The 14842-nt window shown below is 47.0% G+C and overlaps 4 protein-coding genes across 4 annotated transcripts; 1 reads left to right on the forward strand and 3 right to left on the reverse strand.

Moving 5' to 3' along the window:
* Window positions 1-2189: 2189 nt before the first annotated feature.
* Window positions 2190-3704, reverse strand: BDV37DRAFT_274360 (indoleamine 2,3-dioxygenase; the record flags this gene model as incomplete). Its single annotated transcript, XM_032085224.1, has 2 exons — window positions 2190-3362; window positions 3414-3704. The coding sequence occupies 2 exons, from the start codon at window positions 3702-3704 to the stop codon at window positions 2190-2192; spliced, it is 1464 nt and encodes a 487-aa protein (XP_031937831.1).
* Window positions 3705-5344: 1640 nt separating this feature from the next.
* Window positions 5345-7457, reverse strand: BDV37DRAFT_200977 (IscS subfamily cysteine desulfurase). Its single transcript, XM_032079846.1, has 2 exons — window positions 6256-7457; window positions 5345-6024 (listed from the first exon to the last, which is right to left on the reverse strand). Exons 1-2 carry the CDS (start codon window positions 7372-7374, stop codon window positions 5602-5604), a joined length of 1542 nt encoding a protein of 513 aa, XP_031937832.1. The 5' UTR covers window positions 7375-7457; the 3' UTR covers window positions 5345-5601.
* Window positions 7458-8534: 1077 nt separating this feature from the next.
* Window positions 8535-9880, forward strand: BDV37DRAFT_286520 (amphiphysin; the record flags this gene model as incomplete). Its single annotated transcript, XM_032087935.1, has 3 exons — window positions 8535-8718; window positions 8786-9802; window positions 9858-9880. The coding sequence occupies 3 exons, from the start codon at window positions 8535-8537 to the stop codon at window positions 9878-9880; spliced, it is 1224 nt and encodes a 407-aa protein (XP_031937833.1).
* Window positions 9881-11669: 1789 nt separating this feature from the next.
* BDV37DRAFT_286521 (peptidase S8/S53 domain-containing protein) lies at window positions 11670-14777 on the reverse strand (the record flags this gene model as incomplete). Its single annotated transcript, XM_032087936.1, has 7 exons — window positions 11670-12284; window positions 12348-12672; window positions 12837-12919; window positions 12971-13273; window positions 13373-13449; window positions 13502-14379; window positions 14446-14777. 7 exons carry the CDS (start codon window positions 14775-14777, stop codon window positions 11670-11672), a joined length of 2613 nt encoding a protein of 870 aa, XP_031937834.1.
* Window positions 14778-14842: the final 65 nt, after the last annotated feature.

Below are 14842 nucleotides of genomic sequence, written 5' to 3' on the forward strand. Positions count from 1 at the left end.
GTCTTCTCCGTGATTCTCTTTCTCAGAGGGCGCCCAACCCCAGACCTGCATTCTCCACAGAACTTACGCAGAAGAGAATAGACACACATAACGGCCCTGGGCGAAGGTTGAGAAAGGATCTCGATGTCGCGTCCCGTAGAGGGTTGATCTATTGTGAAGTGTTAGTACATTTTTAGGGACTATGGCTCTATGTGCGTTGTTGAAGATCGTCTCTGAAGGAAAGAACCTGGGATAGATCCAGGTCTGAATAAAATAATGAGATACACACACTACCTGCCTCGTATGGTATACTCCTTGCAGGTGAATTAGAAACGCAGCAAAAGATTATTAACTTTGATAAAACTAAGAAGGTAGCAGCCTGGATACAGACATGATGGTTTTATATGTGACAATTCTACCTCAGTGCATTCTTTTCTGTGGGCAATTTGGGGGAAATCAAAGACTCTACAAAGAGTCTACCGGGCAACAAAGAGACAAAAAAGAGACCGAGAAAGAAAACTTTCTCATTCCAGATATAACATGGAATGAAGCAGAATAGATGGCAAAGTTCCGTGTTCTACAGTCTACCACTTATTGACCGGTAATAAGCATTCAGTAACTGTAAGAACTTGATCATGAAACAGGATTTGCAGTAGAGAGTGTCTAAGTATTTAACATAAATATAGAACAAAAAATACTTTTTTCCACAGAACTAAATACTTCGGCAAGCAACCTTGAAATAACTTTTTGTTTGAGCAAAGGTGACCAACCAGTGCAGGATATGCAGTACGAGGACAATCAGAAGTGGTATCAGTTCTATGAAGATATTGGATTGGAAACAGAACGAATAGCTTGGAGACCAAATCCCCAAGCACTTCGGGCTCTATATAGGTTGTGTGATGGGCCTGTTCGAGCGACACAAGAGACAGCTCTATTGTCGGAATAGCTTTTGAGATGTATTTCGCCAATTGGTACCCCGTAGTTGGTGACCATATGACATTTCTAGGACTTATACGCCGATCAAGCTACGCCGATCATGCAATCAAAGTTCAATAGGATGTGATCAAAGCTAATAGTCCATGTTGGCACCCTTGACTACAGGTAGTCTGCAAATCACTACTCTGGACAACTAACTTAAATCAATTATGTAAATATATCAAACATAGGACTCAAGAAAAGACACATTTTCGTATGTTTTACTATCTAGGGTAGAAGATCGTTCCTCTTCGCTACATGGTAATTGAGCTCTATTGTAAGGGCAGAGTTGACCTCTACTACCTTGAATATTCCCATGGATATGTGTAATATGATAGTAACACGATAACCACATATATCAGGAGAAAATTATTCTCATTTATCGAGTCAATCACGCCTAGTCTACTTCTATAGAGTTCAAAGATAATAGTAAGATTAAAAGCAGCTAGCTCGTAAATCAATATATTAAGAACTATTTAAGGATTCATATTAGATGAAGTATGTAGAAACGAATATTCACAAAACACAGTCAAGAGCGAAGCTGGTCTCCAATCTGAGATACTGAAGCTAACTCTGACAAACCTAGCTGGGCTAAGGCTTTAGAGCCAAACTGGCTTACACCATTATCTTGATCCTCTCCATCGAGTCCCGGACTTCGTCGGTATCCATCATAAAGACAAGGCACAGCAAGAGTTTCGACTCACCCATACGGTTGAGTGGGAAGACTTAGGTCCAGTGTCGCAATACCTCGGGCCGAGTATTAGGTCATCCAACTATATAAACTTGGCCAATATTCGTCGCGCATCACCTGATAAGGACAGGCTTTAACGCATTGTTAGATACGGTGGTGAGTTTGTTCGAGAAATTGGATTTCTCAAATTCGAACCCTGACAGCGTCAGGTTAAGGTATATATGTAACGGTAGAACGGGATTACATCGCATCAACCACAGTCAATTTTTGATAGTAACAGCGCTGAGAGCTGAGATACGGATAATCATACAACTGAAAGCGAGGTAGATCACAAGCAATAATCTCTATTCACAATGGTATCATCACATCTGTACAGGGCGGATTGATGTAATTGGCTCGTCAGGTAGCTGTTGAATGATGGTCCCCGAGAGCTTTTAAACTAGGAAAACTGCATCTGCAGTAATGGTCGAAACGCTGAAATATCAAACACGCAATTCGCTAAAGTCACACAAGTCCCTGCCGAAAAAAATACTGTCATCGTTGATCACCAGTGGCAAATGCCTCCTTCACTGTCGTCTGCTGCCCATGTTCCCGACAACCCGACAACCTGCAGATGACCGTCAGGATGCTCGCCGACTTTGCTTAGGGCTGCAAAGCTGGCTTCGGCGGGTGCATTACTCAGAAGACGTCGAGCCCACGCATCGATGGCCGGCTCGCCAGTCTCATCTCGTGCTTGTTTAAGGAATGGAATTAGAGCGGTACCCCCCGTTCCTCGTAGCTTTCTATTCTTTCCATCACCGTTGCGAGTGTTCGCTAAGTTTGTGGTAGAGGCATGCCTACGTGGACTGGAAGACCGAGGTGCCCGGCCCTTGGCATCGCGGGATGGAATGATGATGTAGCGGGATACCATCTGGATGTGTTTGTCCCGCAAGGTCCGGAGCATAGAAAGACAAGCGTCGTATGCAATGCACAATGCTTTGTCTGAACGACGTGCCTCCACATACTCCCGAATATTGGCCACTGTGGATACATGCTCTAGGAAACGACGGTGAGGCCCTGGCATATATGACCTCATCTCGTGGATGAACCCGTGGCGGGGTGCCCCTGTAACTCCTTCTTTGTCGTCCGTATTGTTTTCAGAACGGGTTTCACCAGTAGGTCGGTGTTCCACTCCCAGAGCAATATCCCAAAACTGAATCAAGGAGCTCTGAGCATTACTGCCACCTCCGTATTGACGATACTCGGGCTTTGCGCTCCCGTCGTCATATAGCAGACCACGAGGAAGCCCGGCATCAGCCATGTTTTTGCTGCCAGCAAGATAGGGTCGGATCCGGTGGTAGAACACATACGGATCACAATTCTCGTACATACGTTCTAGCAGCGTTCCTACTTCATCTATGACTTCTGCGAGCCTTTGGAGGGATTCTGTCACCACCAGGCTATTTCCAGCTCGGGCTGCGGCAATTGCTTGCAGCGCCAGCGCCAGAGATGGCGCACCCCGAGCCTCAATGGCAACAGAAATGAGGTAGAACCATTGTTCATCCAATGAACCCGTGAATGTGTTCAGACAACTCAAGTTACTGAGGTCGTCTGCAGCTTCCTCGGGGAATATAGACTTGTAGTTCCATAGACACACCCCCGCATATGTAGCAACTGGAGGGAGTTCCAAATGTTGGCAAACCTCGAGCAGGGGTGCGGTGAGTTGAGGGGGTACTCTCTGGCGAGAGTTAGTATGAACCGTACAGAAGAAACCATACGCGTGACTTACTTCAGACGGCTTGCTGCCTCCCCAGACGTATCCGTGGAGGATGAATCCTAGGACAACATAGGCCCTTCTCCATTCACCTTCTGACTGAAGGTAAGACGTGGATAAGGTAGGCATCTGGTCCACAACATTCCGGATCCTCCTACTCAGCAAGAGCGATTGTAAATTCGAAACCATCCACTCCCACCGAGCATAATAGGGGTCTGGTAAGACGTCAAGAGGTGGCTCGGGAGGAAGAAATCCATGGTCTGGCGAAATGCCGTAGTCTGCTAGTGCTGGAACCGGTGGAAGCATGATGACTATGATGGGGACAAATCACAGTAACGAATTCAACGGTGCTGACGTCTTAACACAGACACCAAAGAGCAAGATGGCCAAGGAAGCACTGACGTCAAATTAGTCTTATGAAAACAGCCTATATGGCCAGAGAGTAGAGGACATACATTGTCAAAGTCTAGTGCGTTAAAGATTGTGGTCGCGTGACCCCTTGGATTAACAATCCGTAAGATCAAGGCCGAGCCACGGGTATAAAGAGTCTCCAGAACGAAGGAAGGCTGATGTAAGATCAGAAGAATATCTCAGATCCCATCGAAAAGATGGCAATGGATGGTCACGAAAGAAGGCCGAGGGTTCCGGGTTTCTCCCGGTAGTTGTCAGTGAAGCACCAGCCAAACCAGTGGGTGTGGCAAGAAATGGAAGAGGAACAGGGAAAAGAAGGAAGGAAGACAAATGTTCCACGGTGAAGACGTGATGAGGAACCTTAAATGAGCCAGCCAGAGAAAAAGCCTCACGAAAAGACCGACGAAGACCCGTGGGAGATCGACGGGAAATGACGAGAATTAATCAGCGGTTAATGGCGAGGGTGCCACCGGACTCCTGAGACCGGGACAATAGGCACGGGGGAAATAATCCCCTCCGTTACCGTTGCTCGACGGAGAGGTGTGGCCTAGAGGCCTGTTGGATGCGCAATAAAGGGCATGGGAGGGAGTGGGCCAACTGCGACTACAGAGCACGGAATAAATGGGCAGGCATATTGTTGCCGCCGACCCGGACGGGGGTGTAGTATCGATATGGTCTTCATTGGTTTCAGGAGGGTGAGGTGGCGCTGGGCTTCCGGAAAGTTGAGCAGCAAAATGGAAGGATCAAGATCGACTTTTGAGGGAAGAATAGTGTACCATCGAGGTACCAACTAGAGCTTCAAGAGCTTGATCTATATAAGTATATACTCTATCTTGATCCCAGACCAGCGGAGAGCATTGGGTGCAAGCGAAAGGGGTGTCCCATCACGTGCACTAGTCTGAGTGCTAGAGAATGAACCGGAAGCCCCTTCCATGGGCGGTTGAGTGCGATTTCGGACCCGCCGGCTGCAATTAAGCGAGAGTCTACGCATGCTCGCTCGCACCCACGCCACCCCATTGAGGTCTGCGGTGAATCCAAGGGGCCGGACTTCCCGCCCCGTTATCAATCAGCTTATTCAAACCTCGGTGACCGTGGCTGTTAACCCCGGAGTAACTCCGACGCAAATGAACTTGAAGTCATTACTCACTTTGGCCGCATCCAGTCTTCTGCGGCAAGTTTTCTTGCAGTATTCTGGTACATAGCAAAACAGATCACCTAAAATTTCACACAAAGGCGGGTGAAGAATAGGACTTCGTGAGTTATCGTCATGTTGGTTCATCTACCAGCGAGCTGCAAAGAACAAACTTTGAAATACAGGAAGAGTATTCAAACTGTAAAACTATCTGAACTGATCTCTGTGCACTGGCATGCTACTGCAGGTTTGCTTTTCGATCCCTACTCGGATTTGTTGCTTCGTGATACTACCACTGGAAGGCCGGTTTGTCCGATATGATGCATTCTACGGTCTCGATGATCTTATACCATGTGCAATGGCGTCATATTGCCTCTGGACTTGGGCTGACTAGTTCAACTTACAGATAAACCACGCTTAGGAAGCCAACCGTCGTCCGAATAAGATTCATTCTTTATACAAATTACTCAGAGATCGTCATCCATCCGTAGTGCTATCCCAGCTAACGCCATCCCATGGGAAATAACGGGAAATTTCAAGACAGAAAGTATAAAACAGAGAGAGAGAAGAAGAGATCCAGACCGATCTTCGAGCAACCAAAAGACCTATTTAGACGGCCACTCGGAGGATTAGGGAACCCCGCCCGAGGTATATTACAGTTTAATGTTGACTCCATTCGATCGTGTTCAGATCGATACCTTCCTGCACCAGCTCCCACAGGGGGCTCAGCTCGCGTAGGAAATGAACGCGATCCTGTACCGCCTTGAGTACGTAGTCGATTTCGCTATCCGTAGTGAATCGTCCAATTCCAAAGCGGATACTGCTATGGGCGCTCTCGTCACTGCTACCCAAGGCACGAAGGACGTAGCTGGGCTCCAATGACGCAGAGGTACAGGCACTACCCGATGACAGAGCAATGTCTTTCAAGGCCATCAGAAGAGATTCTCCTTCGATGTAGGCAAAGGAAATATTGACACATCCTGGGTAGTGATGTTCAGGATCTCCGTTAAGGTGTGTGTGTTCCATGGATAGGAGGCTGTCGGTCAGGCGCTTCGACAAACGATCAATGTGCTTAGTATCATACTGCCAATTCAATTAGCGATGTTCACTGATGCATAGTCGTATGAGGCAAACAAAATAAACAAAGCAACAGTCAACTCATCACCCCTGCTGAGACGTCATAGGCCCATGGGTCACGCGTTAGGCGTGCAGCTACCCCCACCGGCCTCAGAAACCTATATTTGCAGTATATAATCATCGGAAGACCGAAAAGAAATTGTACGCGTAAGACGAAAAGAAAGAAATACAACGTACCTCCATGTCCTGGGCGGCGAGACGGCAGGCCTCACCGAACCCAACCACCTGATGAGGAGCAAGAGTACCACTGCGCAGGCCTCGCTCCTGCCCGCCTCCAGTAATGAGGGGATCAAGACGGACTCTGGGACGACGTCTGACATAGCAAGCCCCAATACCCTTGGGGCCGTAAATTTTGTGGCTCGAAATAGACATCAAATCAATATTCAACTTATTCACATCCAACGGGATCTTTCCCACAGCTTGTGCAGCATCCGTGTGGAAGAAAATCTTCTTGGAGCGGCACAGCTTTCCAATCTGTTCCAGGGGCTGGATGACACCGATCTCATTGTTGACGGCCATGATGCTGACCAGGGCCGTTTCAGGGCGAATGGCCGCCTCGAGGTCTTCCATTCGAATCAGACCGTTGTTCTGCACGGGGAGATAAGTAACTTCGTAGCCCTCATCCTGAAGATGCCGACAGCTGTCAAGAACACACTTGTGCTCGGTCTGCGTTGTGATGATGTGGTTCTTTTTGCCGGAGCGCCCGAAAAACCTCGCCACACCCTTAATGCTCATGTTGTTACTCTCGGTAGCACCGCTAGTGAAGATGATCTCTTTTGAGTCCGCGCCGATCAGCTTGGCGATATGCTCTCGGGATTGCTCGACCGCCTTTTCCGACTCCCAACCGTATGCATGGGTTCTTGAGTGAGGGTTGCCGTAAATTCCGGTCAAAAAGGGGAGCATGGCGTCTAGGACACGGGGATCCGTTGGAGTTGTTGCCTGCATATCGAGATATATCGGTCGCGCTCCTTGATCCATGACAGTGGCCTGCTTGAGGATGCCGGCAGACGGGCTCATCGAGGCATCGCCGGAAACACCAGAACTAGGGAGCTCCACCTTCTGCGACTGCACCCCAGTTTGTTTCATGAAATCCTTCTGCTCCTGCTTAATGGCGGTATCTACCGAAACCTGAGCATTTCCAGCTTTGGTTTCGGAGACATAGAACCGTCTGGATGGAGTGGCGAGCACCCGTCTGGGTAGGGCGGAAGTGAAGGAGCCATGCTGCATCGATGGCAGTCGACGAGCGTAGGCGCGAGTTGCCTGTCTCAGGGCTGATTGGGTAACATTAGACATCATTGAGATGGATCCGCAACTGTGCCATATACGATAGACAGTTGGTGATAAGAGGAGACGGAGGGAAAGGGAGAGCGAGAGACGGGAAAAACTTTGGGTACGGTTATATCATTGCCGAGCCCACTAAGCCCGATCGGATTTATCAGATAGTCCGAAGGTGCTTTCCCCTTTAGGAACCGGCATCGGGTTTTTGAGATAAACGATACGATATACTGTATAACCGGTAACACCTTTGGTGAAGTATGGAGATGGTACTATTTATCTTGGAGTAACGCTCAATATGGTTTTCCTCAATGGTAACATGGTCTGACAAATATATGCGACCAAGGCACAGATAATGACGCGAAGGATCACGTGGGGTACAATAACCGAAATAAATCTGCAGCTCTCCGCGGAAAAGTCTCGTCTGCACTAGTCTGGCAATTGTATCCATTGATGATAACATACCTCCGTTCAAGACGAGTTGTAAGATTTCCAGTGTCAACTTTATTGTGGGGAATTCTCAAAGCAGTTAAAGTTGACCCGGAGTATAATGCAAATGATGCAAACCACGGGAGGACCAGGGAGGGCAAGGAAAAACAGTTCACCCCGAGGATCACTCAGCCCTGTTGTGCCAGCTTTTGGATACTCTGGTGCCTAATTCATTAGCACCTAGGGATGAACCCCCGAGATCCGCCTGTATTTGTTCACTCGGCATTGCTGACCCGACGCTTGTGCCACACCTTTGAGGCCCTCCAATATACCATTCTCACAAGAACAAGAACAATAAATAGGTTCAAAGTTGTTTTTATTCGAAACTACCGATCTTATATTTTCTCCCGTTAGGTATAAATCTGGCAAAGCTGCACTAAGGAAAGTGCAGCCAGCTGCCTATTCTCCGAGAACGAGGTATTATGTCATAGCACAGCCACAGCGCCGAGCCAAACGAACTGAAGTCTAACCGTCACCGGCTCTCCGCCGCCCTACAAGCCCCAATGCACTGCGCCGAGCGAAAGATTACTTCCCCCACCTCCGCCGCGTTTCTTCCTTCTCCTTCCCTATTAACTGCTTTGGATCATACCTCTTACCTGTTCACTTGTGGCTGACTTGCCAGCGTCTCTTATTTTCCTCTTCCTTGTCCCGATTTCTTCTGGAGTGCTTCGCTGCCTGCGACAGAATCAAACATGAGTTTGAAGGGCTTTCAGAAGAGCATTGTCCGAGCGCCGCAACAGTTCAAGGCCAAATTCAACATTGGCGAACACACGAAGGACGTAGTTTATAGTGATGCGGAGCGGCGTTTTCAAGAACTCGAGAAGGAGACTAAGAAATTGCACGATGAATCAAAGAAGTACTTTGATGCCATTAATGGTACAATCCTTCATCCCTCTCTAGCGCCTTCGTTGGCCTAATTTGTCTCGCTAATGGACTCTATAAGGCATGCTCAACCATCAAATCGAATTCTCTAAGGCCATGACAGAACTATACAAGCCGATCTCCGGCCGCGCATCGGATCCAAGCTCGTATACGATCGAAGGCAACCCCGAAGGCATCCGGGCTTGTGAAGAATACGAAGCGATTGTACGCGAACTCCAGGAATCTCTCGCGCCCGAGCTGGAAATGATTGAAAGCCGCATCATCAGTCCTGCGGATCAGTTGCTGGAGGTCATTAAAGTGATCCGCAAAGTTGCAGTAAAACGAGACCATAAGAAGTTGGATTATGATCGGCATAGGGCCTCCCTCAAGAAACTTCAAGATAAGAAAGACAAGTCTCTCAAGGATGAAAAGGCTCTCTATAAGGCTGAAAACGATGTGGAGCAAGCCACTCAGGAATATAACTACTATAACGACTTGCTCAAGGACGAGCTGCCGAAGTTGTTTGCTCTCGAGGCGGAATTCATTCGACCACTATTCCAGTCGTTCTACTACATGCAACTGAACGTCTTTTACACTCTTCATGAAAAAATGCAGGGGATGAACATTGGCTATTTCGACCTCACGTTGGACGTTGAGGAAGCGTACGAAAATAAGCGCGGGGATGTCAAGGAACGTGCTGAAGAATTGACCATCGTTCACTTCAAGACAAAGGGTATCCGCCAACAGAACTCGAAATTTGGCAAGGACAAGTTGGAAAAGGAAAATAAGTTTTCCCCTCGGCAAAAGGATCCCGACGTCGTTGAAAACCCTCCCCCTCCTTATTCTGCTGCAACAAGCGGCAGCAGCTTTGTTGCGGCAGCCAAATCGAAAGCGAAGCCAGCTCCTCCACCCCCGAAGCCGAAGCCAGCAAGGTTCGCCGCACCGGTGGAAACGGTCACAGCACTGTATGATTATGAGGCGCAAGCACATGGCGATCTCAGTTTTTCCGCGGGAGATGTCATCGAGATTGTGCAACGGACAGACAACCAGAACGAATGGTGGACTGGTCGCGTCGATGGACGGGAAGGACAATTCCCTGGTAAGCTCTTTATTCTGCATTACTGGCTTTATGCCGCGACTAACCATTACCAAAGCAAACTATGTTCAATTCAGTTGATCCGATCCTCCTTCCACGCTATATATCGCTTCTAATCTCGTTCTTGCGAATGTCGTTTTAGTGTAGCAGGAGTTTGCGGTGTAGCATGATCTCCCCGCTTGCAATTCTTATGTTTCATAGTCGCTTGCTTTACTCCAACTCGTCTTGCATATTCTCTATTGCGTTGCATAGACTTTTGCATGGTAATACTCGTTCACATGTATATATTAATTTTTGGACATCGTTCCTTCACCCAATCAACATCAACATTGAAAGGATCAAAATTTTCTTTCAAAGTAAACTTCCTGTCCAAGTTTGTTAGACCGTAGGCATCTACATAAGAAGGTTAATAGTATCATACATTTCGTGTCTAGAGTCTGCAATCCTCAGCTTGAAGACTAGACTATACAAGGAACTATGGTACTAAACTGTTGAGTTTCTCAACGTATTTTCTTTTTCAAGAAGCAGTTACTAATTAGAACATAAACCTAGGGATATAGCACACGAAAAATTCGTCCTCAGTTCACAAGATTAAAACTGGAAAGGAGTACAGCTCCACTATTAAATTTATCTTCTATGTTGATAGGGTTCGAAGTGAGAAAAGGTGATACAAGGACACCGCAACTTTGTTGTTTCATTGTGCCTGGAGGTTTGAGTCACGACAGGTCTATTGACTCACTTTTTCAACGAGCTCACACGAAGATGATATATAGCCGATGCTATTTGCCATGTTAGGGAACGTAACCTTAATATGATGACTCGATGAGCAGTGCACAGAATCAAAGACCCCAGGGAGTATTCAAGAAAGATGCACGATACAAGAGCAACATAATCACCAGCAACCCTACAGACCAAAGACCTATCAGTAAAATGAGATCGAGATCCTTCTCGTGGTTCTTTTCAGCTTTCACCGTTTCAATCTCAAGAGTGAGCTTCGCCATGTTTCTTTCGATAAGGATCCCTTCGAAGTTAGCCTCAACAAACTTGGTAAGCACACCCGGGACACTCTCTATATCCTTCACTTGCCCTGGCTTATGTCAATACAGTCATGTATACCAAGTTGGAGGTGCTTATACTTACAACTTCTTCTAGACTCAGATTGTGGTAGTCCGGAGTCTCAGTCTCGAGTCTGACGTGATAACGCCACAAGCAGCCATTGGCGCGTAATGAGCCATTGCATTCGAGTGTCTCAAGTACCTCTCTTACCATATGTTTTGCACTTTCCTCTTTGTCACCAACGAGTAGGGGGGTCTGCGATCAAGTTAGACCTTGTTTGTCAGTTGCGATACTTCGTTTATGAGGGTGTGGTCTACTTGCGCTTTTGCCCCATTTTCTGTGAGGTTGGGTCATTTTACCGATTGGAGAACCTATTATGTCCTTAGTTGATCTGACTGAGATACAAGAGTACTATTAGAGAGAATGACTTGGCCTAAAGGACGGTTGGTAATAAGGGTAGGATGCAAACTCTGCCATTTAGATACTGTGGGGCGGGCCTATTGTAGTCGAGGATACACGAAGGGCAATAGTTTATATTGGTAGGTAGTGTCTTGAATACTTCCGGACACAGCCGATTATCTCTTTGTCCTGGTCATTTATTGTGTCAAAGCCTTATCATGTATAGACTTTTCCAGGGCACACCAAAGACAATGGAAATCCAAAGCCTCTAACGGACAATCTCCTTGCCAACTACATAGCCTGACTGGCCACCCTTTCTTTCTTTGTTTCATGCATACTAGCAGGGCCTATTAATAATGCAAGGCCTGAAAACCCGAATTAGTACTGTGATGAGAAGGAAGTAGTTGGAAGCCACCTACGTGATAATCGCGGTGATTCTCCTGCGAAGTTCGTCTTGGTCCTCATCCTCCATCCAATCCTTGTTCTCAAAGCTGGCTGGGAACCACTTCTCTGCCTGTATATATGATGATTGCGGGGAGTCCGATGCCATGACGCGGAAAATGTCTTTCATGTTTTGGTACTGGCGAAGGTCATCGCCGTATTCGTCCCCCAGATCGCAGAGTTCCGCACAATGGAGTATCAAGGCTGCAAGACCTGACGCCACAGCGGTTGCAAAGGAGCTTCCCAATATCACCTCGGAGTTTGCACCGGTACTACCTTCCTCACACTGCCGAACATTGGTTACGCTGCTCCCGCCAGGGAAGAGAAATTCATATCCTTGGGAAAGGTCATCCGGCACTCCGCTGTCTCTTGCCGCGCCGACGCGGAAGACACCTGGTATCTTGCCTGGAAACGGGGTATCAGGCCGGTTAAATCCTTGATCGGTAACTGGGGCGAAAGTGAGGATCTTATTATTGTGGGCTTCGTCAATTACCTCACTTAGCTTTCTTGACTCTGTATCACGCAGTTCAGGAAATGTTGAGCTCATTGAGATGATATCCACACCGATTGCCGTAGCCCAGGAAATTGCCTAGGAAGACAATCATGGTTATCAGCAACATATCTGTAAAGCCCACTCAAGCTATTGACTTACTTTGATTGCTGATTCGATAGTAGGCTCTCCGTTGACCCCCTGATCCAACCGAGCGACATAGAGCTTGGCCGTGGGGCACAATCGTCGAATAGTCTTCGCCATTACGGTGCTGTGGCCACTGGTTGAAAAGTAGTATGGTCGTGTACCAGCGAATTGATCTTTCTGAGGGGAGAAGAAAGATATTCCATCAACTATGCTATCTTCGAAATCTTCCCGGAATTTATCGACTCCATCGTCAATCACTGCGATCCTCACTTCACGGCCAGGTTCAGGTATATTCCTAACAAAAGATACAAACCTATCCATATTATCCAGCCAGGTATTTCTGTGCGTTACTCATTAGCTATAAATAGACAGCTGTGATATCTAATGGATACTCATGTTTCGAATCTCTCCCTGCCTTCGATATAGGACGGACTGTTAACAGCCGGTTCTATGCGAGTAACAACGTTTATTGGAGGTCTGCTCTTGTCTCTGTTTCCTTCTAACCTACTCGTAAACTTATTGAGGTATAGAATTATACGTTCAGGGCTCTCAACTCGTGGCTGTACGAGTACATGGACATCTGTCAACTATAGAATCCGTGAGTCAATATCAACGGCTCATGAAACTTGCCTGGTTACCTTCTTCAGATAGTTCAATCCATCTGGTGCTGACCAGCTGCAAAGCACTGCTTTATTCCCTGTTGAGTATAGAAACACCTTTCGAGAATTTCGCGCCGCTTTGAGGATCACACTGCTGCATAGGTCCTTCCGTCGCCAGTCCCATTCTTCAATGCCAAATTTCCCCAAGGTCTCAATCACTTCATCACTGTGGGGCAGATCCTCATCGTCATCGACACTGATTTTGATAATTTTTTTCACACCTTTCTCCCACAAAACATTGAAGATATCTTCTACGTTTCCCTTTCTCACAAGCTGCTGCTCCTGATGATTGTCCCTATTGTCTTGACGTGGGTACATTGCAACTTTGAAGGAGGGAATTCGCACGTATTTTAATATACTCTCAAACTAGATTCCACGAACTAGATCCTTGACAGTGCTGGCGGGTTTTGGTTTGTCCATGTGTCCAAGTTCTGTCAAATCTAGATACAACACACGCCCTAGAGAAGATGATCAACTCTACATTACTTGGAAGGGCTATTGGTTACTTACTTTGTATCTGACCATACAAAAGAGCCGCAATCAATTCATTATCGTTGAGATTCATTATTCTTTCTTTCAGCAGTGTGAGGATCTTATCATCTCTCGATTCTCTCGGTTCAAGACCAAAACCTAGGGAAGGGTCAATCTTCTCCTTGGGTACCACTTCCTTACACGCAGCGAACGTGCGAATCCGATGCTGGTACGCAGATTGGTTGCTCAAATTTCTCAACTGGACGGAGTATGGATAGTATGTAAGGAAGTTCTTGATCAACCTGACACGCTTCTCGGTCCAATGGTCCGCGTCTTGCGTGGATTCCCATTCTTCCACCTCATATTCGCACAAGAGATGTAGAATTGAGTTCTTCTGGCTATCGGTAGTAGCGAGCACTACCGAGTTCAGTTTTGCAAAGATAGGCTCTGAACAATCCTCCTCTATCATGACAGGGAGGATGTCCAGAAGTACAGAGTTATCTAATTCGAGTATCTTTGCGGTTTGCGCGGGATAGTTCCTGAGGAAGTATGGCACGAATGCCTTGGAGTTGGGCCATGAGTGGGCCTCTGCTAGTAAAGACTGTTTTTGGGACCGGTTTTCAGCTCTCATATACATGCTTGGATACGTGTTCATCACCCAGCGGAAGAGAGGGATGGTATATTCCCGCTTCGTCCCTATCGTGATCAACACACTCAAGAAATCCTGGCCGTACACACCGAGTTTAGGCAGTGAATCTGCAGTATTGGCTTCCTCAGCTAGCCAGTCCTCGAATGCTTTTATTGTCTTTTCTTCACGTAGGCTGTTGTGAGCATGACTGGAGCATTCAGGAACGCCGCGCTCTAGTGATCTATTGGATTCTCTTCCGCCATTCTTCAGCATGCAAATATTAGCATTCCTTCTGGTCTTAGAAAGAGATACCTATGAAAGTGGTTGGATTAACTGCTCCCAAAGTTTCCCGAACTTCCGAATAGCCATCCTATGGTGCTCTCCAATCCTTTGCTCTGAAAATAAGCCATCTTCATCTTCATCTTCATCAAGCTTCTCCTGTGATGAAGAGCTTATTGAATTTCTGGAATCTATAATACCAGCTTTTTTCTGGCCAGCGGGAGAAAAGTATTCTTCCCAACGCTTGAGTACTAGCCAGATAGCATAAACAAGACTTATGAGGCAGAGATTCATCGAGTACGTGATAGGCTCATTTGAGCCAGTGAGCCTAGCCCACTCATGCTTTTGTGAAGAGGGCACAGACTTCAATCTTAAAGCCTCATTCTTGGTAGATGATAGAACTGCCATGGTGTTTTTGGTTTGATATTCGAGTGGATGACAGATGCAATGTACTCTAGTTCTCCAAGAACGTA

Source organism: Aspergillus pseudonomiae (assembly GCF_009193645.1).
Source record: "Aspergillus pseudonomiae strain CBS 119388 unplaced genomic scaffold BDV37scaffold_77, whole genome shotgun sequence".
Lineage (NCBI taxonomy): Eukaryota > Fungi > Ascomycota > Eurotiomycetes > Eurotiales > Aspergillaceae > Aspergillus > Aspergillus pseudonomiae.